This window comes from Oncorhynchus gorbuscha, unplaced genomic scaffold (assembly GCF_021184085.1).
Source record: "Oncorhynchus gorbuscha isolate QuinsamMale2020 ecotype Even-year unplaced genomic scaffold, OgorEven_v1.0 Un_scaffold_631, whole genome shotgun sequence".
Classification (NCBI taxonomy): Eukaryota; Metazoa; Chordata; class Actinopteri; order Salmoniformes; family Salmonidae; genus Oncorhynchus; species Oncorhynchus gorbuscha.
The window spans coordinates 150,287-173,484 of NW_025745744.1; the positions used below are offsets into that span (position 1 = coordinate 150,287).

Here is a 23,198-nt window from a genome sequence, read left to right on the forward strand (position 1 = left end):
TGACTGACTACTGTAATGAGGTAATGTAACTACTGTAATTGACCACTGTCAAAAAGTTATGTAACTACTGTAATTGACTACTGTAATTGACTACTGTAATTGACTACTGTAATGAAATGGCCTATTATTATTGATACCTTTGTAATATAATATCTTCTGTCTCTTTCAGTGTCCAATAACACCAGCGAACGGTAAGTGTTTTCTCTAACAGCAACAACAGATGTGATACCTGCTGTATCGTATATATTGCCGCATGAGAGTCTAAATCTAAACATGTACGTCTCTTTGTCTCCTGGTCATCTGCAGATACCAGAGTCTGTGAAGGAAATGCCAGGTAACAAGTGTATCACCTGTATCTAAGATCTACCTGGTCTTAATCCGTTTAGAAAACCCTTATGGTGATCAGTGATATGACCGTTTGTTATATTTGATTCTTCTACAGTGATTTGCTACAAAGCTATTTGGCGACATCAAATACACGAACGTGCCCTGTAACTTTACCCTGGAGGAGTATGCCTGTGCATCGGTGAGATTTTTCCACTACAGCCGTGATTCTAGTGGATGAGAGACAAAGAGAAACTGTAGAGATACACCAAGGTAGAGAAAACCCTCTACATGTATTCATTCATTGACTCCATATATCATCTTTTCTTCTCTCTCGAAGCTGAAAGACTTCACTGCAGAACACCTGGTGTCTCTTCTGAGATGTAACCTGCCCGGCAACTCCTCTCACTCTAAAGAGACGTGGAAGGTTCTCCTCACCAAACTGACCTCTGTCTTAGACCAAGCTCTGGACATGTTCTCTAATATGGTGAGAATATACAGTAGATCAGTGTTCCTTCAATGTGTGGGGCGCGTTCAGCAGGATGCAACGTTTTGGAAAGTTCACATAGGAATATGCTATGTAGGAATCACGGTGGTTCTATTCATGGTTTTCTATCTGCAACGTTCGAGAGCGTTTTGCAACCGAACGTGGCCCTGTTGTTCTGTTATTGAATGACCGACCTCTTCCTCCCCAGTCCAAACCTGTCATTGGTCCAGCAGTATCCCAGGCGCTGGATGTGATTGGAGAGATCCGGGTCAACAGACTGACTGAGGATCAGCTGAGAGACAGTGATGTCATCAGGAAGTGGTTCTCTGGGCGTCTGAGACTGTTCCTGCCGTCTGCATCAGGAGGGTTTCTGCACTGCCTCAGCACCAAGAACCTCAGCTGTGACTCGTATCAACAGATGTATGTTTTAGAACCGCCTCGTAACACTGGGTCCTCATAATTTAGGTCCTCGTTATTAGGTCCTCATTATTAGGTCCTCGTTATTAGGTCCTCATTATTAGGTCCTCATTATTAGGTCCTCATTATTAGGTCCTCATTATTTAGGTCCTCATTATTAGGTCCTCGTTATTTAGGTCCTCATTATTAGGTCCTCATTATTAGGTCCTCATTATTAGGTCCTCATTATTTAGGTCCTCATAATTTAGGTCCTCATTATTTAGGTCCTCATTATTAGGTCCTCATTATTAGGTCCTCATTATTAGGTCCTCATTATTTAGGTCCTCATAATTTAGGTCCTCATTATTTAGGTCCTCATAATTTAGGTCCCCATTATTTAGGTACTCATTATTAGATCCTCTTTAGCTATACAACATTTGACAGAGGTATATCAAAGAATATTTTATATACCATGTCGTCTTGACAATACCCCTCGAGAGGGAACTCTGTTTGTCCCAGCAATTAGTAGCAGATATTGGTGCGTTCAGCTGACTGAGAGGAATCCAATACAATTTACTGGATATTTCTAGGTCAAACACAAGGGGAGAAATCATGGGTTGGGGTCAGGGGTCAGGGGTTAACCCCCCATTAAGGACGTCGTGCCCAGAGGGTTAACCCTCTCGAAACTAAATGTTTTCTCAAGGATATTTACTGCCCGAACACATCATTTGTTTTCATCAAGCTTTTTCATTCTCTATTTAAGAACATCTAGTGGTATCTGAAACACATGTCAATATTGTATTTGATGAAACATTAGAAGTGTACCTTATTGCCATTACCTCAATGAAAGCACTAAATATCACAGTTGAAATGTCTAATTGGGGTAATGCCAAATTTCAGTCAGAAGCACTAAATATCACAGTTGAAATGTCTAATTGGGGTAATGCCAAATTTCAGACAGAAGGAAGTGTGGTTTAAAGTGTTGGAAATGCAGCAGAAATGTATTGGAAAGGTCAGGAAAACATCAGGGAAAATCTTTAGGCAATAAATGTGCCTGATCTTCTGTGTAGAAGAAAAGGTCATCATTGCTTTCAATTCATTTTCTCCAGTCATTCTGAGCAGATTCTGTCGCAGTCGTCCTCTTCCCTTCTATCGAGTCCTGCTCAAACCGTTCAAACGCTAGAGCAACATTTCTAGGAAGATGCTCCCGGTAGAGGTCCCGTGCGGACCTCGTATCTAGAGGCTCAATGATTTATATTTCCTTTCTCACAGACTGAGGGAGTTCAGCAATCAATTTGACCAAATGGACCAGATGAGACAAGAGTTGGTGGTCAAATACTTCATCCAGCCCTTCCTGACCAAAAACTCCTCAGGTATGGAAGATAGCAACTAGAGTAAAAGCAGCAAACTGTTCCTCAACTTCATTTAATCTCTGACCTTAACCAATTGGTCTCCTCCCTCCAGACTCTGGCTGTGTGTCCAACTCTAACAGCAGTGTGACCTGGCTGCAGAAGAACCTGGGACGGTTTTCAGTCCTGCTGTCCCTCAGCGACCTGTTGAAACTCAACACAGACTTCTCTCCTGTACGTCTCACTTTCTGCCGACTACGCCACTTTGTTTATACATACATATATTTTATTAAGGACACAATAAATGGGTTGTAAAGTATTCTAGTTAAGTCTGTACATCAGTAATGTTTTCACAGATCAGTTCACCCAGGTTACAATGTCAGTTTTTGATGTTGGAGGTGTTTTGAATATTACAATCTCTCTCTTTCTACCTCTCTCCTTCCAGTTGTCAGCCCTGGAGGCTCTCTCTCCAAAGCAAACAGCAGAGCTGGTGGTGTTGCCTCTTCCTGGGCTTCCAGGGAAAGATGTCATCATCAACACAGTGTTTGACTTCCTGTCTAAGTCACCAAAGGAGAGGAGACTCCCTGAGTTCCTGTACCACCTCTCCAGGCTGTCTGTGGTGGTAATGACCCCAAAGATTATTAGTAAACACCTTGTAAAGCTCTTTGAGTTAACTGAAAAACATTGTAGTCTTGCTTCATTATGGTGATGTTAACTTCTATCCTCTCCCCAGACTCCAGTCGGCTGCACGGTGTACCAGACCATGTAAGTCAAACTTGAGACAATAGGTTGATTAGAAGATCCATGATATGCGGATCTAGTAATTGCATAAATATTCTCTATGTTCATGTGAAAAGATTAAAGAGACCAATCTTTTAAATGACATTGTTTTTGTTTTCCACAGTTTTGTGAGGCTGTACCAAGCCATGTCAGCGTTGCCTCAAGAGATGGAGCCAATCGTCTGGGCCAGTGTTTATGACCTCACAGAATCTGCACCAATGGGTGAGTCAGGAGCACTGTCTTTTCTCAAATCAGATTCCAGATTTTTTAAATATTTTATTTATTTTACTCCAGAAGGTCAGTCCTTCATTAACCACGTTGACTATTTTAACACGAATAAGATTATTCAAAACAATTTAATCTCTTTGTATTTTGTTTTCATGTGAATAGATTGTTCTCTGGTACCAGTTAACCAACAGGCAAGTCAGTTCATGTATCATAAAAATGTTTCCAGATTGTGAAAGAACATTGTTCTTTATGCTTCTTAAATTACCCTGAACTGAAAATAGGAGGAATGGACAACAGTACGACTCTTCTCAGAGACTTTCCTAAATTATTATTTTGTCTCTCTTGTTTTCCAGTGTCCAGTGTCATCACACAATGGTAAATGTAGTTTAGTAAACAACAACTTGATACTGAAACCCCAATCTTTATCCCAGAACTGCACATTTAATCCAATATCAAATGTTCTGTATCCTTGTTTTTCTTTTTATCTCTCAGCAACAAGAGTCTGTGCCGGAGTTGACAGGTACAGTAAGACATTATTCAGACCAGACTAGGGTTGCAACATTCTTGTAACTGTCCCTTAAATATATATATATATATATATATATATATATATATATATATATATATATATATATATATATATATATATATGTTTTATTCCTGGTTGGAAGATGTAAAGAATAAGGAGGAAATAATCAAGTGATCTGGAATCTTCCAAACTGTTTTTCTGAAAAGTTGGGCGTTTTGGGAAACTTCCCAGAATTCTGCAAACCTAGTCCATCCAAATGATTGAAACACACGGATCCTGATAGTGAGAGTTGTTTGTGAGTTTGACACTGATACTTCTGTCTTACCCGTGTTATAGCTCTGCTCTACAACAGCTCTTGGACTCTGGATCTCGACGGGACGTCTATGTGACTACAGCATCAAACAATACGCCTGCTCACAGGTCTGGGTTGAACTGGCTTGAGACAATCATGTTTGTACTTATATATCACTGGCTTTGTGCTTATAGCCTTTGGCTTTCTGTGTTTACGAGTCACAGAAATGAACACTACATTTAACATTTGGATGAGTTATATTGGGGTGGCAGGGTAGCCTAGTGGTTAGAGTGTTGGACTAGGAACCGGAAGGTTGCAAGTTCAAACCCCCGAGCTGACAAGGTACAAATCTGTCGTTCTGCCCCTGAACAGGCAGTTAACCCACTGTTCCGAGGCCGTCATTGAAAATAAGAATTTGTTCTTAACTGACTTGCCTAGTTAAATAAAGGTAAAATTAAATAAATAAATAAACATTCACTGGTGGTTTATGTTAACTACAGTGGAAAGTGACATGTGGTCGAGCAGTTACAGTCCCCCGGTTCAAATACAACCCACAGCCCTTTGACTCACCCTCTGTCTTTCCTACACTTGACCATCTCTTCAATAAAGGCCAAAAACCATCCCAAAGGACTAGGACTGCCTCACTCCCTGAAAGGTTGAAACAATGTGCAATGGAAGAGGTATGGAAGAAGTATTTGTGGCTAAAGGACTTATCTTTCCCACAGCTGAAAGACCTCAAAGCTGAGAACCTGGTCACACTGCTGAAATGTAAACTATCAGAGAACAACACAGACTCCAAAGAGACCTGGAAGCTGTTCTTCACCAAAGCTTCTGCAGTTCTGGATCAGGCTCTTGTACTTCTCTCCAACCAGGACACGTTCTCTGATTCTGAGAAAACATTGATCGGGTGTTCTTACCAATGTCGACTTAAGCAATTTCTCAGCCCTACAGTTTCCGAATTGAGCATAAACATTTAACAATTGTGTTCAAGGCCAGGAATGGTTTAGGGTTGGCCTAGTTTGAGGTTAAAGTTTAAGTAAGTATATGATGTATCGGGTCAGGGTTTGCCAAACCTTGAAGTAACCAACCACACCTCTTCCTCCCCAGTCTGAGCCTGTGATTGGCCCAGCACTATCCCAGGTGCTGGATGTGATTGGAGAGATCAGGGTCAACAGACTGACTGAGGATCAGCTGAGAGACAGTGATGTCATCAGGAAGTGGTTCTCTGGGCGTCTGAGACTGTTCCTGCCGTCTGCATCAGGAGGGTTTCTGCACTGCCTCAGCACCAAGAACCTCAGCTGTGACTCTTACCAACAGATGTATGTTTTATAACCGCCTCGTAACACTGGGTCCTCATAATTTAGGTCCTCGTTATTAGGTCCTCATTATTAGGTCCTCATTATTAGGTCCTCATTATTAGGTCCTCATTATTAGGTCCTCATTATTAGGTCCTCATTATTTAGGTCCTCATTATTAGGTCCTCGTTATTTAGGTCCTCATTATTAGGTCCTCATTATTAGGTCCTCATTATTTAGGTCCTCATTATTAGGTCCTCATTATTAGGTCCTCATTATTAGGTCCTCATTATTTAGGTCCTCATAATTTAGGTCCTCATTATTTAGGTCCTCATTATTAGGTCCTCATTATTAGGTCCTCATTATTTAGGTCCTCATAATTTAGGTCCTCATTATTTAGGTCCTCATAATTTAGGTCCTCATTATTTAGGTCCTCATAATTTAGGTCCCCATTATTTAGGTACTCATTATTAGATCCTCTTTAGCTATACAACATTTGACAGAGGTATATCAAAGAATATTTTATATACCATGTCGTCTTGACAATACCCCTCGAGAGGGAACTCTGTTTGTCCCAGCAATTAGTAGCAGATATTGGTGCGTTCAGCTGACTGAGAGGAATCCAATACAATTTACTGGATATTTCTAGGTCAAACACAAGGGGAGAAATCATGGGTTGGGGTCAGGGGTCAGGGGTTAACCCCCCATTAAGGACGGCGTGCCCAGAGGGTTAACCCTCTCGAAACTAAATGTTTTCTCAAGGATATTTACTGCCCGAACACATCATTTGTTTTCATCAAGCTTTTTCATTCTCTATTTAAGAACATCTAGTGGTATCTGAAACACATGTCAATATTGTATTTGATGAAACATTAGAAGTGTACCTTATTGCAATTACCTCAATGAAAGCACTAAATATCACAGTTGAAATGTCTAATTGGGGTAATGCCACATTTCAGTCAGAAGCACTAAATATCACAGTTGAAATGTCTAATTGGAGTAATGCCAAATTTCAGTCAGAAGGAAGTGTGGTTTAAAGCGTTGGAAATGCAGCAGAAATGTATTGGAAAGGTCAGGAAAACATCAGGGAAGATCTTTAGGCAAAAAATGTGCCTGATCTTCTGTGTAGAAGAAAAGGTCATCATTGCTTTCAATTCATTTTCTCCAGTCATTCTGAGCAGATTCTGTCGCAGTCGTCCTCTTCCCTTCTATCGAGTCCTGCTCAAACCGTTCAAACGCTAGAGCAACATTTCTAGGAAGATGCTCCCGGTAGAGGTCCCGCTCGGACCTCGTATCTAGAGGCTTAATGATTTATATTTCCTTTCTCACAGACTGAGGGAGTTCAGCAATCAATTTGACCAAATGGACCAGATGAGACAAGAGCTGGTGGTCAAATACTTCATCCAGCCCTTCCTGACCAAAAACTCCTCAGGTATGGAAGATAGCAACTAGAGTAAAATCAGCAAACTGTTCCTCATCTTCATTTAATCTTTGACCTTAACCAATTGGTCTCCTCCCTCCAGACTCTGGCTGTGTGTCCAACTCTAGCAGCGTGGACTGGCTGCAGAAGAACCTGGGACAGTTTTCAGTCCTGCTGTCCCTCAGTGACCTGTTGAAACTCAACACAGACTTCTCTCCTGTACGTCTCCCTTTCTGCCGACTACGCCACTTTGTTTATATATACATATATTTTATTAAGGACACAATAAATGGGTTGTAAAGTATTCTAGTTAAGTCTGTACATCAGTAATGTTTTCACAGATCAGTTCACCCAGGTTAAAATGTCAGTTTTTGATGTTGGAGGTGTTTTGAACATTACAATCTCTCTCTTTCCACCTCTCTCCTTCCAGTTGTCAGCCCTGGAGGTTCTCTCTCCAAAACAGACAGCAGAGCTGGTGGTGTTGCCTCTCCCTGGTCTTCCAGGGAAAGATGTCATCATCAACACAGTGTTTGACTTCCTTTCTAAGTCACCAAAGGAGAGGAGACTCTCTGAGTTCCTGTACCACCTCTCCAGGCTGTCTGTGGTGGTAATGACCCCAAAGATTATTAGTAAACACCTTGTAAAGCTCTTTGAGTTAACTGAAAAACATTGTAGTCTTGCTTCAATATGTTGATGTTAACTTCTATCCTCTCCCCAGACTCCAGTCGGCTGCACGGTGTACCAGACCATGTAAGTCAAACTTGAGACAATAGGTTGATTAGAAGATCCATGATATGCGGATCTATTAATTGCATAAATATTCTCTATGTTCATGTGAAAAGATTAAAGAGACCAATCTTTTAAATGACATTGTTTTTGTTTTCCACAGTTTTGTGAGGCTGTACCAAGCCATGTCAGCGTTGCCTCAAGAGATGGAGCCAATCGTCTGGGCCAGTGTTTATGACCTCACAGAATCTGCACCAATGGGTGAGTCAGGAGCACTGTCTTTTTCTCAAATCAGATTCCAGATTTTTTAAATATTTTATTTATTTTACTCAATTTAATCTCTTTGTATTTTGTTTTCATGTGAATAGATTGTTCTCTGGTACCAGTTAACCAACAGGCAAGTCAGTTCATGTATCATAAAAATGTTTCCAGATTGTCAAAGAACATTGTTCTTTATGCTTCTTATATTACCCTGAACTGAAAATAGGAGGAGTGGACAACAGTATGACTCTTCTCAGAGACTTTCCTAAATTATTATTTTGTCTCTCTTGTTTTCCAGTGTCCAGTGTCATCACACAATGGTAAATGTAGTTTAGTAAACAACAACTTGATACTGAAACCCCAATCTTTATCCCAGAACTGCACATTTAATCCAATATCAAATGTTCTGTATCCTTGTTTTTCTTTTTATCTCTCAGCAACAAGAGTCTGTGCCGGAGTTGACAGGTACAGTAAGACATTATTCAGACCAGACTAGGGTTGCAACATTCTTGTAACTGTATATATATATATAATATATATATATATATATGTTTTATTCCTGGTTGGAAGATGTAAAGAATAAGGAGGAAATAATCAAGTGATCTGGAATCTTCCAAACTGTTTTTCTGAAAAGTTGGGCGTTTTGGGAAACTTCCCAGAATTCTGCAAACCTAGTCCATCCAAATGATTGAAACACACGGATCCTGATAGTGAGAGTTGTTTGTGAGTTTGACACTGATACTTCTGTCTTACCCGTGTTATAGCTCTGCTCTACAACAGCTCTTGGACTCTGGGATCTCGACGGGACGTCTATGTGACTACAGCATCAAACAATACGCCTGCTCACAGGTCTGGGTTGAACTGGCTTGAGACAATCATGTTTGTACTTATATATCACTGGCTTTGTGCTTATAGCCTTTGGCTTTCTGTGTTTACGAGTCACAGAAATGAACACTACATTTAACATTTGGATGAGTTATATTGGGGTGGCAGGGTAGCCTAGTGGTTAGAGTGTTGGACTAGGAACCGGAAGGTTGCAAGTTCAAACCCCCGAGCTGACAAGGTACAAATCTGTCGTTCTGCCCCTGAACAGGCAGTTAACCCACTGTTCCGAGGCCGTCATTGAAAATAAGAATTTGTTCTTAACTGACTTGCCTAGTTAAATAAAGGTAAAATTAAATAAATAAATAAACATTCACTGGTGGTTTATGTTAACTACAGTGGAAAGTGACATGTGGTCGAGCAGTTACAGTCCCCCGGTTCAAATCCGTCCCACAGCCCTTTGACTCACCCTCTGTCTTTCCTACACTTGACCATCTCTTCAATAAAGGCCAAAAACCATCCCAAAGGACTAGGACTGCCTCACTCCCTGAAAGGTTGAAACAATGTGCAATGGAAGAGGTATGGAAGAAGTATTTGTGGCTAAAGGACTTATCTTTCCCACAGCTGAAAGACCTCAAAGCTGAGAACCTGGTCACACTGCTGAAATGTAAACTATCAGAGAACAACACAGACTCCAAAGAGACCTGGAAGCTGTTCTTCACCAAAGCTTCTGCAGTTCTGGATCAGGCTCTTGTACTTCTCTCCAACCAGGTACGTCTGATTCTGAAAACATTGCGGGTGTTCTTACCAATGTCGACTTAACCAATTTCTCAGCCCTACAGTTTCCGAATTGAGCATAAACATTTAACAATTGTGTTCAAGGCCAGGAATGGTTTAGGGTTGGCCTAGTTTGAGGTTAAAGTTTAAGTAAGTATATGATGTATCGGGTCAGGGTTTGCCAAACCTTGAAGTAACCAACCACATCTCTTCCTCCCCAGTCTGAGCCTGTGATTAGCCCAGCACTATCCCAGGTGCTGGATGTGATTGGAGAGATCAGGGTCAACAGACTGACTGAGGATCAGCTGAGAGACAGTGATGTCATCAGGAAGTGGTTCTCTGGGCGTCTGAGACTGTTCCTGCCGTCTGCATCAGGAGGGTTTCTGCACTGCCTCAGCACCAAGAACCTCAGCTGTGACTCTTACCAAGCTGTGTAAGTGGTTACTATTTGGGTTTATGACCTTAGTGTGTCAGGTCCTCACAAAGTTAGGTGTTAGGTCCTCATAATGTAGGTATTAGGTCCTCATAATGTAGGTATTAGGTCCTCATAATGTAGGTATTAGGTCCTCATAATGTAGGTATTAAGTTCTCATAATGTTATGTCCCCTAAATGTTAGGTCCTTATACACATTACTCACATATTAATTTCAGGGTGAAGGAGTTTGGAGCCCAGTTTGATCACATGAACCTAGAGCAGCAGCAGCTGGTTCTGAAGGAGCTGGTCGTCCCCTTCCTGTCTCGACCCACATCAGGTAATCATCAGCTGATTGGATGTTTGTTTTTGAATTGTTGATTGGTTAGTTTTTCAAGTATATCACAATGTTTTTTTCATTTATTTTAATTTTTTTATAGTTGGTGATGACATATAAAAACATTACACAACGTAGACCTGCGAATTTGGATAGGTTTAGGCCATTCGCATGTTTGTGTTTTGATGTTTATGTCTGTATGTTAATAATCCCCCCTCCCTCCAGACTCTGGCTGTGTGTTCAACTCTAACAGCAGTGTGACCTGGCTGCAGAAGAACCTGGGGCGGTTTTCAGTCCTGGTGTCCCTCAGCGACCTGTTGAAACTCAACACAAACTTCTCTCCTGTACGTCTCACTTTCTGCCGACTACGCCACAATGATTATTCGTAGATATTTGTCCTTATCAAGTATTCATAACCTTCTTGTCTCCCCTCCTTCCAGTTGTCGGCCCTGGAGGTTCTCTCTCCAAAACAGACAGCAGAGCTGGTGGTGTTGCCTCTTCCTGGGCTTCCAGGGAAAGATGTCATCATCAACACAGTGTTTGACTACCTGACCGAGTCACCAAAGGAGAGGAGACTCCCTGAGTTCCTGTACCACCTCGTCAGGCTCTCTGAAGAGGTAACACTTTGTGCATTTAGTAAACAACAGTTCTAACTGATATTGATACTTTATCTTGTTGTTATATTGATGTTATTGTTCTTTTTGTTATATTGATGTTATTGTTCTTGTTATATTGATGTTATTGTTCTTGTTGTTATATTGATGTTATATTGATGTCCTTTTTCAGATGATGCTACCATGTGACAGCTTTAAGACCATGTAAGTGGATTCAACAGAAGTCTTAACGACGAAGAGGTCGTTTTTATCTTAATGACCTTGTAAAACCACAAAGCACCACTACTACACTTTGACATGTCTGTTTGTCTGTGTCTGTCTCAGCTTTGAGCGTCTGTACCAGGCCTTAGCGTCTGCACCTCCGGAGATGGAGCCAGTTATTCAGGCCATTATAGACAACCTGATGCAGACCGCTCCAGAAGGTCAGTCGTCCTTCATTAACCACGTTGACTATTTTAACACGAATAAGATTATTCAAAACAAGATATCAACTGACTATTTTTCAATGTGTTTTCTAACTTTTGTTGACAGATTGCTTGCCAGTGAATATGAAGGTAAGAATGTATCTCTTTTTTTGTTATTATATCTTTCATTGACTACTGTAATGAGGTAATGTTACTACTGTAATTGACTACTGTAATGAGGTAATGTAATACTGTAATTGACTACTGTAATGAGGTAATGTAATACTGTAATGTAATTTACTACTGTAATGAAGTAATGTAACTACTGTAATTGACTACTGTAATGAGGTAATGTAACTACTGTAATTGACTACTGTAATGAAGTAATGTAACTACTGTAATTGACTGCTGTAATGAGGTAATGTAACTACTGTAATTGACCACTGTCAAAAAGTTATGTAACTACTGTAATTGACTACTGTAATTGACTACTGTAATGAAATGGCCTATTATTATTGATACCTTTGTAATATAATATCTTCTGTCTCTTTCAGTGTCCAATAACACCAGCGAACGGTAAGTGTTTTCTCTAACAGCAACAACAGATGTGATACCTGCTGTATCGTATATATTGCCGCATGAGAGTCTAAATCTAAACATGTATGTCTCTATTTCTCCTGGTCATCTGCAGATACCAGAGTCTGTGAAGGAAATGCCAGGTAACAAGTGTATCACCTGTATCTAAGATCTACCTGGTCTTAATCCGTTTAGAAAACCCTTATGGTGATCAGTGATATGACCGTTTGTTATATTTGATTCTTCTACAGTGATTTGCTACAAAGCTATTTGGCGACATCAAATACCACGAACGTGCCCTGTAACTTTACCCTGGAGGAGTATGCCTGTGCATCGGTGAGATTTTTCCACTACAGCCGTGATTCTAGTGGATGAGAGACAAAGAGAAACTGTAGAGATACACCAAGGTAGAGAAAACCCTCTACATGTATTCATTCATTGACTCCATATATCATCTTTTCTTCTCTCTCGAAGCTGAAAGACTTCACTGCAGAACACCTGGTGTCTCTTCTGAGATGTAACCTGCCCGGCAACTCCTCTCACTCTAAAGAGACGTGGAAGGTTCTCCTCACCAAACTGACCTCTGTCTTAGACCAAGCTCTGGACATGTTCTCCAATATGGTGAGAATATACAGTAGATCAATGTTCCATAAATGTGTGGGGCGCGTTCAGCAGGATGCAACGTTTTGGAAAGTTCACATAGGAATATGCTATGTAGGAATCACGGCGGTTCTATTCATGGTTTTCTATCTGCAACGTTTGAGAGCGTTTTGCAACCGGACGTGGCCCTGTTGTTCTGTTATTGAATGACCGACCTCTTCCTCCCCAGTCCAAACCTGTCATTGGTCCAGCAGTATCCCAGGCGCTGGATGTGATTGGAGAGATCCGGGTCAACAGACTGACTGAGGATCAGCTGAGAGACAGTGATGTCATCAGGAAGTGGTTCTCTGGGCGTCTGAGACTGTTCCTGCCGTCTGCATCAGGAGGGTTTCTGCACTGCCTCAGCACCAAGAACCTCAGCTGTGACTCGTATCAACAGATGTATGTTTTAGAACCGCCTCGTAACACTGGGTCCTCATAATTTAGGTCCTCATTATTAGGTCCTCATTATTTAGGTCCTCATTATTTAGGTCCTCATTATTTAGGTCCTCATTATTTAGGTCCTCATTATTAGGTCCTCATTATTTAGGTCCTCATTATTTAGGTCCTCATTATTTAGGTCCTCATTATTAGGTCCTCATTATTAGGTCCTCATTATTAGGTCCTCATTATTAGGTCCTCATAATTTAGGTCCTCTTTAGCTATACAACATTTGACAGAGGTATATCAAATAATATTTTATTGACCATGTCGTCTTGACAATACCCCTCGAGAGGGGACTCTGTTTGTCCCAGCAATTAGTAGCAGATATTGGTGCGTTCAGCTGACTGAGAGGAATCCAATACAATTTCCTGGATATTTCTCGGTCAAACACAAGGGGAGAAATAATGGGTTGGGGTCAGGGGTCAGGGGTTAACCCACCATTAAGGCCGTCGCACCCAGAGGGTTAACCCTCTAGAAACTAAGTGTTTTCTCAAGGATATTTACTGCCCGAAAACATCATTTGTTTTCATCAAGCTTTTTCATTCTCTATTTAAGAACATCTAGTGGTATCTGAAACACATGTCAATATTGTATTTGATGAAACATTAGAAGTGTACCTTATTGCCATTACCTCAATGAAAGCACTAAATATCACAGTTGAAATGTCTAATTGGGGTAATGCCAAATTTCAGTCAGAAGCACTAAATATCACAGTTGAAATGTCTAATTGGGGTAATGACACATTTCAGTCAGAAGCACTAAATATCACAGTTGAAATGTCTAATTGGGGTATTGCCACATTTCAGACAGAAGGAAGTGTGGTTTAAAGTGTTGGAAATGCAGCAGAAATGTATTGGAAAGGTCAGGAAAACATCAGGGAAAATCTTTAGGCAATAAATGTGCCTGATCTTCTGTGTAGAAGAAAAGGTCATCATTGCTTTCAATTCATTTTCTGCAGTCATTCTGAGCAGATTCTGTCACAGTCGTCCTCTTCCCTTCTATCGAGTCCTGCTCAAACCGTTCAAACGCTAGAGCAACATTTCTAGGAAGATGCTCCCGGTAGAGGTCCCGCGCGGACCACGTATCTAGAGGCTTAATGATTTATATTTCCTTTCTCACAGACTGAGGGAGTTCAGCAATCAATTTGACCAAATGGACCAGATGAGACAAGAGCTGGTGGTCAAATACTTCATCCAGCCCTTCCTGACCAAAAACTCCTCAGGTATGGAAGATAGCAACTAGAGTAAAAGCAGCAAACTGTTCCTCATCTTCATTTAATCTCTGACCTTAACCATTTGGTCTGCTCCCTCCAGACTCTGGCTGTGTGTCCAACTCTAACAGCAGTGTGACCTGGCTGCAGAAGAACCTGGGACGGTTTTCAGTCCTGCTGTCCCTCAGCGACCTGTTGAAACTCAACACAGACTTCTCTCCTGTACGTCTCACTTTCTGCCGACTACGCCACTTTGTTTATACATACATATATTTTATTAAGGACACAATAAATGGGTTGTAAAGTATTCTAGTTAAGTCTGTACATCAGTAAAGTTTTCACAGATCAGTTCACCCAGGTTAAAATGTCAGTTTTTGATGTTGGAGGTGTTTTGAACATTACAATCTCTCTCTTTCCACCTCTCTCCTTCCAGTTGTCAGCCCTGGAGGTTCTCTCTCCAAAACAGACAGCAGAGCTGGTGGTGTTGCCTCTCCCTGGTCTTCCAGGGAAAGATGTCATCATCAACACAGTGTTTGACTTCCTTTCTAAGTCACCAAAGGAGAGGAGACTCCCTGAGTTCCTGTACCACCTCTCCAGGCTGTCTGTGGTGGTAATGACCCCAAATATTATTAGTAAACACCTTGTAAAGCTGTCTTTGAGTTAACTGAAAAAAACATTGTAGTCTTGCTTCAAAATGTTGATGTTAACTTCTATCCTCTCCCCAGACTCCAGTCGGCTGCACGGTGTACCAGACCATGTAAGTCAAACTTGAGACAATAGGTTGATTAGAAGATCCATGATATGCGGATCTAGTAATTGCATAAATATTCTCTATGTTCATGTGAAAAGATTAAAGAGACCAATCTTTTAAATGACATTGTTTTTGTTTTCCACAGTTTTGTGAGGCTGTACCAAGCCATGTCAGCGTTGCCTCAAGAGATGGAGCCAATCGTCTGGGCCAGTGTTTATGACCTCACAGAATCTGCACCAATGGGTGAGTCAGGAGCACTGTCTTTTTCTCAAATCAGATTCCAGATTTTTTAAATATTTTATTTATTTTACTCAATTTAATCTCTTTGTATTTTGTTTTCATGTGAATAGATTGTTCTCTGGTACCAGTTAACCAACAGGCAAGTCAGTTCATGTATCATAAAAATGTTTCCAGATTGTGAAAGAACATTGTTCTTTATGCTTCTTAAATTACCCTGAACTGAAAATAGGAGGAATGGACAACAGTACGACTCTTCTCAGAGACTTTCCTAAATTATTATTTTGTCTCTCTTGTTTTCCAGTGTCCAGTGTCATCACACAATGGTAAATGTAGTTTAGTAAACAACAACTTGATACTGAAACCCCAATCTTTATCCCAGAACTGCACATTTAATCCAATATCAAATGTTCTGTATCCTTGTTTTTCTTTTTATCTCTCAGCAACAAGAGTCTGTGCCGGAGTTGACAGGTACAGTAAGACATTATTCAGACCAGACTAGGGTTGCAACATTCTTGTAACTGTCCCTTAATTATATATATATATATGTTTTATTCCTGGTTGGAAGATGTAAAGAATAAGGAGGAAATAATCAAGTGATCTGGAATCTTCCAAACTGTTTTTCTGAAAAGTTGGGCGTTTTGGGAAACTTCCCAGAATTCTGCAAACCTAGTCCATCCAAATGATTGAAACACGCTGATCCTGATAGTGAGAGTTGGTTGTGAGTTTGACACTGATACTTCTGTCTTACCCGTGTTATAGCTCTGCTCTACAACAGCTCTTGGACTCTGGGATCTCGACGGGACGTCTATGTGACTACAGCATCAAACAATACGCCTGCTCACAGGTCTGGGTTGAACTGTCTTGAGACAATCATGTTTGTACTTATATATCACTGGCTTTGTGCTTATAGCCTTTGGCTTTCTGTGTTTACGAGTCACAGAAATAAACACTACATTTAACATTTGGATGAGTTATATTGGGGTGGCAGGGTAGCCTAGTGGTTAGAGTGTTGGACTAGGAACCGGAAGGATGCAAGTTCAAACCCCCGAGCTGACAAGGTACAAATCTGTCGTTCTGCCCCTGAACAGGCAGTTAACCCACTGTTCCGAGGCCGTCATTGAAAATAAGAATTTGTTCTTAACTGACTTGCCTAGTTAAATAAAGGTAAAATTAAATAAATAAATAAACATTCACTGGTGGTTTATGTTAACTACAGTGGAAAGTGATGTGTGGTTGAGCAGTTACAGTCCCCCAGTTCAAATACGTCCCACAGCCCTTTGACTCACCCTCCTGTCTTTCCTACACTTGACCATCTCTTCAATAAAGGCCAAAAACCATCCCAAAGGACTAGGACTGCCTAACTCCCTGAAAGGTTGAAACAATGTGCAATGGAAGAGGTATGGAAGAAGTATTTGTGGCTAAAGGACTTATCTTTCCCACAGCTGAAAGACCTCAAAGCTGAGAACCTGGTCACACTGCTGAAATGTAAACTATCAGAGAACAACACAGACTCCAAAGAGACCTGGAAGCTGTTCTTCACCAAAGCTTCTGCAGTTCTGGATCAGGCTCTTGTACTTCTCTCCAACCAGGTACGTCTGATTCTGAAAACATTGCGGGTGTCCTTACCAATGTGACCAACATTGCGGGTGTCCTTACCAATGTCGACCAATTTCTCAGCCCTAGAGTTTCTGAATTGAGCATAAAATTTAACAATTGTGTTCAAGGCCAGGAATGGTTTAGGGTTGGCCTAGTTTGAGGTTAAAGTTCAAGTATGTGGTGTATCGGGTCAGGGTTTGCCAAACCTTGAAGTAACCAACCACATCTCTTCCTCCCCAGTCTGAGCCTGTGATTGGCCCAGCACTATCCCAGGTGCTGGATGTGATTGGAGAGATCAGGGTCAACAGACTGACTGAGGATCAGCTGAGAGACAGTGATGTCTTCAGGAAGTGGTTCTCTGGGCGTCTGAGACTGTTCCTGCCGTCTGCATCAGGAGGGTTTCTGCACTGCCTCAGCACCAAGAACCTCAGCTGTGACTCTTATCAAGCTGTGTAAGTGGTTACTATTTGGGTTTATGACCTTAGTGTGTCAGGTCCTCACAAGGTTAGGTATTAGGTCCTCATAATGTAGGTATTAGGTCCTCATAATGTAGGTATTAGGTCCTCATAATGTAGGTATTAGGTCCTCATAATGTAGGTATTAGGTCCTCATAATGTAGGTATTAGGTCCTCATTATTTAGGTATTAGGTCCTCATAATGTAGGTATTAGGTCCTCATAATGTAGGTTTAGGTCCTCATAATGTAGGTATTAGGTCCTCATAATGTAGGTGTTAGGTCCTCATAATGTAGGTGTTAGGTACTCATAATGTAGGTATTAGGTCCTCATAATGTTATGTCCCCTAAATGTTAGGTCCTTATACACATTACTCACATATTAATTTCAGGGTGAAGGAGTTTGGAGCCCAGTTTGATCACATGAACCTGGAGCAGCAGCAGCTGGTTCTGAAGGAGCTGGTCATCCCCTTCCTGTCTCGTCCCACATCAGGTAATCATCAGCTGATTGGATGTTTGTTTTTGATCAGCTGTCACAACGTTTTTTTCATGAGTTGTTTATTATCTTTTTTATTTAACTTTTATTTAACGAGTCAGTTAAGAACAAACTCTTATTTACAATGACGGGCTACCAAAAGGCAAAAGGCCTCCTGCGGGGACGGGGGCCTGGGATTAAAAATAACAAATAAATACAATATAAATATAGGACAAAACACTCATGACAACAAGGGAGACAACACAGTGTGTCTTGCGACAGGTATATAGAGATGATCAGTTTACAGAGGAGTATAGAGTGCAGTGATGTGTCCTATAAGGAGCATTGGTGGCAAATCTGGTGGCCGAATGGTAAAGAACATCTAGCCGCTCGAGAGCTCCCTTACCTGCTGATCTATAAATGACGTCTCCGTAATCTAGCATGAGTAGGATGGTCATCTGAATCAGGGTTAGTTTGGCAGGTGGGGTGAAAGAGGAGTGATTACAATAGAGGAAACCAAGTCTAGATTTAACTTTAGCCTGCAGCTTTGATATGTGCTGAGAGAAGGACAGTGCACCATCAACACCAATCTTTGTTGTAGAGCATTTAACCTCTACTGACTCCCCAACCCGCATGCGGGAGCATAATCATCGCCTGACACTAATTAGCATAACGCAACGGACATAAATATTCCTAGAAAATATTCCTATTCATGAAAATCACAAATGAAATATATTGAGACACAGCTTAGCCTTTTGTTAATCACCCTGTCATCTCAGATTTTCAAAATATGCTTTACAGGCAAAGCTAGACAAGCATTTGTGTAAGTTTATCGATAGCCTAGCATAGCATTTTGTCCAGCTAGCAGCAGGTAACTTGGTCACGGAAATCAGAAAAGCAATCAAATTAAATCATTTACCTTTGATGAGCTTTGGATGTTTTCACTCACGAGACTCCCAGTTAGATAGCAAATGTTCCTTTTTTCCAAAAATATTATTTTTGTAGGCGAAATAGCTCCGTATGTTCTTCATGTTTGGCTGAGAAATCGCCTGGAAATTGCAGTCACAAAAACGGCGATAAATATTCAAAATTAGCTCCATAATATCGACAGAAACATGGCAAACGTTGTTTATAATCAATCCTCAAGGTGTTTTCCAAATATATATCCGATAATACATCCATCGGGACAATTCGTTTTTCAGTAGGACTGATTGGAGTAATGGCTACCTCTGTATTTTACGCGAGAATCTCTCTGGGAGCATCAGGTGACCACTTGCGCAATGTAGCCGCCTACGGCTATTCTTCAACATAAACGCGTAAAACTACGTCACAATGCTGTAGACACCTTCGGGAATACGTAGAAAGCGTAAGCTGGTTCATAGCACATTCACAGCTCAATAGGGACTCATTGGAACGCAGCGCTTTGAAAACATGGGGCACTTCCGGATTGGATTTTTCTCAGGCTTTCGCCTGCAACATCAGTTCTGTTATACTCACAGACAATATCTTTACAGTTTTGGAAACGTTAGAGTGTTTTCTATCATAAGCTGTCAATTATATGCATATTCTAGCATCTTGTCCTGACAAAATATCCCATTTATAACGGGAACGTTTTTGTTTCCAAAAATGAAAATACTCCCCCTAGAGTCGCAACAGGTTGAGTCAGCTGAGTCTAAGGCTGTATAATATGCATATACAGTGGGGAGAATAAGTATTTGATAAACTGCCGATTTTGCAGGTTTTCCTACTTACAAAGCATGTAGAGGTCTGTAATTTTTACCATAGGTACACTTCAACTGCGAGAGACGGAATCTAAAACAAAACTCCACAAAATCACATTGTATGATTTTTAAGTCATTTGCATTTTATTGCATGCTCAACTTCCTGTTTATAGTTAGTGATATATAAAAACATTCTACAATGTAGACCTGCACATTTGGTTTCGACCAATTGAATGTTTGTGTTTTTATGTTTATGTCTGTATGTTAATAATCCTCCTCAGGTATGGAAGATAGGAACTAGAGTAAAAGCAGCAAACTGTTCCTCATCTTCATTTAATCTCTGACCTTAACCAATTGGTCTCCTCCCTCCAGACTCTGGCTGTGTGTCCAACTCTAACAGCAGTGTGACCTGGCTGCAGAAGAACCTGGGACGGTTTTCAGTCCTGGTGTCCCTCAGTGACCTGTTGAAACTCAACACAGACTTCTCTCCTGTACGTCTCACTTTCTGCCGACTACGCCATCACAATTATGCATAGATATTTGTCCTTGTAATGTGTTAAAGGGGTGTTTTGATGCCCTATATGGATTTTCTTTTATAGAAACCTGAGTCTCTATATCAGAAACATGTATGTTTTTGACTCATCTGATAGGGAAATTGTATTTTTGGTTTATTAGGTTTGATAACTTTCTTGTCTCCTCTCCTTCCAGTTGTCATCCCTGGAGGTTCTCTCTCCAAAACAGACAGCAGAGCTGGTGGGGTTGCCTCTTCCTGGTCTTCCAGGGAAAGATGTCATCGTCAACACAGTGTTTGACTACCTGACTGAGTCACCAAAGGAGAGGAGACTCCCTGAGTTCCTGCAACAACTTGTCAGCCTGACCAAACAGGTACATCTCTCTTCTGTCCTTGTCTTCAAAAATACAGTCTTACAGATAATCATTGATTCAAACCAAATACTAACCTTAACCTTTTTCTGTCTTTAGGAAAATATCCCTTGTGCCTCCTACAAGATCATGTAAGTGGTACTGTACCCATAGATAGGGTGTCCACCCACTCTGCTCAGAATGGGTGAAAACTGTGATAAAATGTCTCTTCCTTGTGTTAGAAAAAACATTTACCGAGACAAATATGATTCTTTATATTTCTGAATCGTTCAGTGGGGTCTTTCTCTAAAGTATAATTAACATGATATCCAAACAGGTTTGTAACCCAATACAGTGTCTTCAGAAAGGATTCACACCCCTTGACCTTTTCCACATTTTGTTGTGTAACAAAGTGGAATTTAAAATAGATGTCATTTTTTTTCCGTCAACGATCTGCACAAAATACTCTGTAATGTCAAAGTGGATGAAAAAAATCCAACATTTGTCCCCCCAAAAAATTATGAAAAATAAAACACTGATAAACAGTATTTTAATTAGATAAGTATTCAACCCCTCTGAGCCAATACATGTTAGAATCACCTTTGGCAGCGATTACAGCTGTGAGTCTTTCTGGGTAAGTCTCTCAGAGCTTTCCACACCTGGATTGGTAGTGATTACAGCTGTGAGTCTTTCTGGGTAAGTCTCTCAGAGCTTTCCACACCTGGATTGGTAGTGATTACAGCTGTGAGTCTTTCTGGGTAAGTCTCTCAGAGCTTTCCACACCTGGATTGGTAGTGATTACAGCTGTGAGTCTTTCTGGGTAAGTCTCTCAGAGCTTTCCACACCTGGATTGGTTGTGATTACAGCTGTGAGTCTTTCTGGGTAAGTCTCTCAGAGCTTTCCACACCTGGATTGGTAGTGATTACAGCTGTGAGTCTTTCTGGGTAAGTCTCTCAGAGCTTTCCACACCTGGATTGGTAGTGATTACAGCTGTGAGTCTTTCTGGGTAAGTCTCTCAGAGCTTTCCACGCCTGGATTGGTTGTGATTACAGCTGTGATTCTTTCTGGGTAAGTCTCTCAGAGCTTTCCACACCTGGATTGGTTGTGATTACAGCTGTGAGCCTTTCTGGGTCTTTAAGAGCTTTACACACCTGGATTGGTTGTGATTACAGCTGTGAGCCTTTCTGGGTCTTTAAGAGCTTTTACACACCTGGATTGGTAGTGATTACAGCTGTGAGCCTTTCTGGGTCTTTAAGAGCTTTTACACACCTGGATTGGTTGTGATTACAGCTGTGAGCCTTTCTGGGTCTTTGGCTTTACACACCTGGATTGGTGCAGCTGTGAGCCTTTCATCTTGCACCATTATTTGCCCATTATTTTTTTTAAACTCAAGTTGTTTGTTGATCGTTGCTAGACAACCATTTCAGGTGTTGCCTTTGATTTTCAAGCAGATTTAATAACAAAACACTGGAACTCGGCCTCAAGGGAACATTTACCGTGTTCTTGGTAAGGAACTCCAGTGTAGGTTTGGCTTTGTGTTTTAGGTTATTGTCCAGCTTGAAAGATCGATTTCTATCTTACCTCAATATTGTTTTATATTGACCCACTGTAATGGTGATACAGTGAATTATAAATTAAATAATCTGTCTGTAAACAATTGTTGGTGATTGTTCTGATGTCCTTGTTCGATGTTAGTTGACACAAGTATAGGCTGTTTTCGGTTATTTGTTTTGTAGTATATGTGTTTAGTCGTGTTTACGTTTGTTTCAATAAACATGGATCGCAATCGACACGCTGCAGTTTGGTCCTCTACTTCACCACAGGAAAACCCTGACAGAATCACCACCCGACTCAGACCAAGCGGCGTGGTAAACTGCAGCGTGTCGATTGCGATCCATGTTTATTGAAACAACCGTAAACACGACTAAACACGACTAAAACAAATACTACATAACAAATAAACGAAAACCAAAAACAGCCTATACTTGTGTCAACTAACATCAAACAAGGACATCAAGACACTCAGGACAATCACCCACAATACAACCAAAGAATATGGCTGCCTAAATATGGTTCCCAATCAGAGACAACGATAAACACCTGCCTCTGATTGAGAACCACTTCAGACAGCCATAGACTCTCTCGATCAGGGCGTGACAACATCCCATGAGGACATCCCATGACAATCCCATTACCAATTTTGTGTCAGAAATGGCACCCTATTCCCTACATAGTGCACTACTTTTGACCAGAATGGCACCCTATTCCCTTTATAGTGCACTACTTTTTGGCTCCCTATTCCCTACATAGTGCACTACTTTTGACCAGAATGGCACCCTATTCCCTACATAGTGCACTACTTTTGACCAGAATGGCACCCTATTCCCTACATAGTGTATTACTTTTGACCAGAATGGCACCCTATTCCCTATATAGTGCACTACTTTTGACCAGAAATGCACCCTAATTCCCTACATAGTGCACTACTTTTAACCAGGGTCAATAGGGCTCTGGTCTAAAGTAATGCAGTATGTTGTAACAGGTTTCTTCTTCCTCCTCCTTTGAGGAGCAAGAAGGATCGGACCAATACGCAGCGTGGTAAATGTCCATGATACTTTAATAAAGACTGAACACGACTCAATACAAAAAATAACAAAGTGAATGAAAACGAAACCCGAAACCAGTCCTGAATGGTGACACGAACAACAAAACAGGAAACAGTCACCCACGAAAAACTACCTGAGTATGATTCTCAATCAGAGACAACCAGGCTACCTGA

General features: G+C 41.0%; 1 protein-coding gene across 1 annotated transcript in view; it reads left to right on the forward strand.

Annotated features, from left to right (window-relative positions):
* Positions 1-20,094, forward strand: part of LOC124019552 — a 94,671-nt gene extending 74,577 nt beyond the window's left edge. The window contains exons 95-116 of the mRNA XM_046334916.1: positions 10,876-11,052; positions 11,222-11,253; positions 11,374-11,471; positions 11,581-11,603; positions 12,008-12,029; positions 12,145-12,172; positions 12,281-12,365; positions 12,504-12,650; positions 12,859-13,070; positions 14,234-14,334; positions 14,426-14,544; positions 14,756-14,932; positions 15,048-15,079; positions 15,219-15,316; positions 15,424-15,452; positions 15,615-15,636; positions 15,754-15,781; positions 16,073-16,157; positions 16,756-16,902; positions 17,150-17,361; positions 17,755-17,855; positions 19,931-20,094. Coding sequence (XP_046190872.1) covers positions 10,876-11,052; positions 11,222-11,253; positions 11,374-11,471; positions 11,581-11,603; positions 12,008-12,029; positions 12,145-12,172; positions 12,281-12,365; positions 12,504-12,650; positions 12,859-13,070; positions 14,234-14,334; positions 14,426-14,544; positions 14,756-14,932; positions 15,048-15,079; positions 15,219-15,316; positions 15,424-15,452; positions 15,615-15,636; positions 15,754-15,781; positions 16,073-16,157; positions 16,756-16,902; positions 17,150-17,361; positions 17,755-17,855; positions 19,931-20,094 — 2,139 coding nt within the window. The remainder of the gene's footprint in view (positions 1-10,875; positions 11,053-11,221; positions 11,254-11,373; positions 11,472-11,580; positions 11,604-12,007; positions 12,030-12,144; positions 12,173-12,280; positions 12,366-12,503; positions 12,651-12,858; positions 13,071-14,233; positions 14,335-14,425; positions 14,545-14,755; positions 14,933-15,047; positions 15,080-15,218; positions 15,317-15,423; positions 15,453-15,614; positions 15,637-15,753; positions 15,782-16,072; positions 16,158-16,755; positions 16,903-17,149; positions 17,362-17,754; positions 17,856-19,930) is intronic.
* Positions 20,095-23,198: the final 3,104 nt, after the last annotated feature.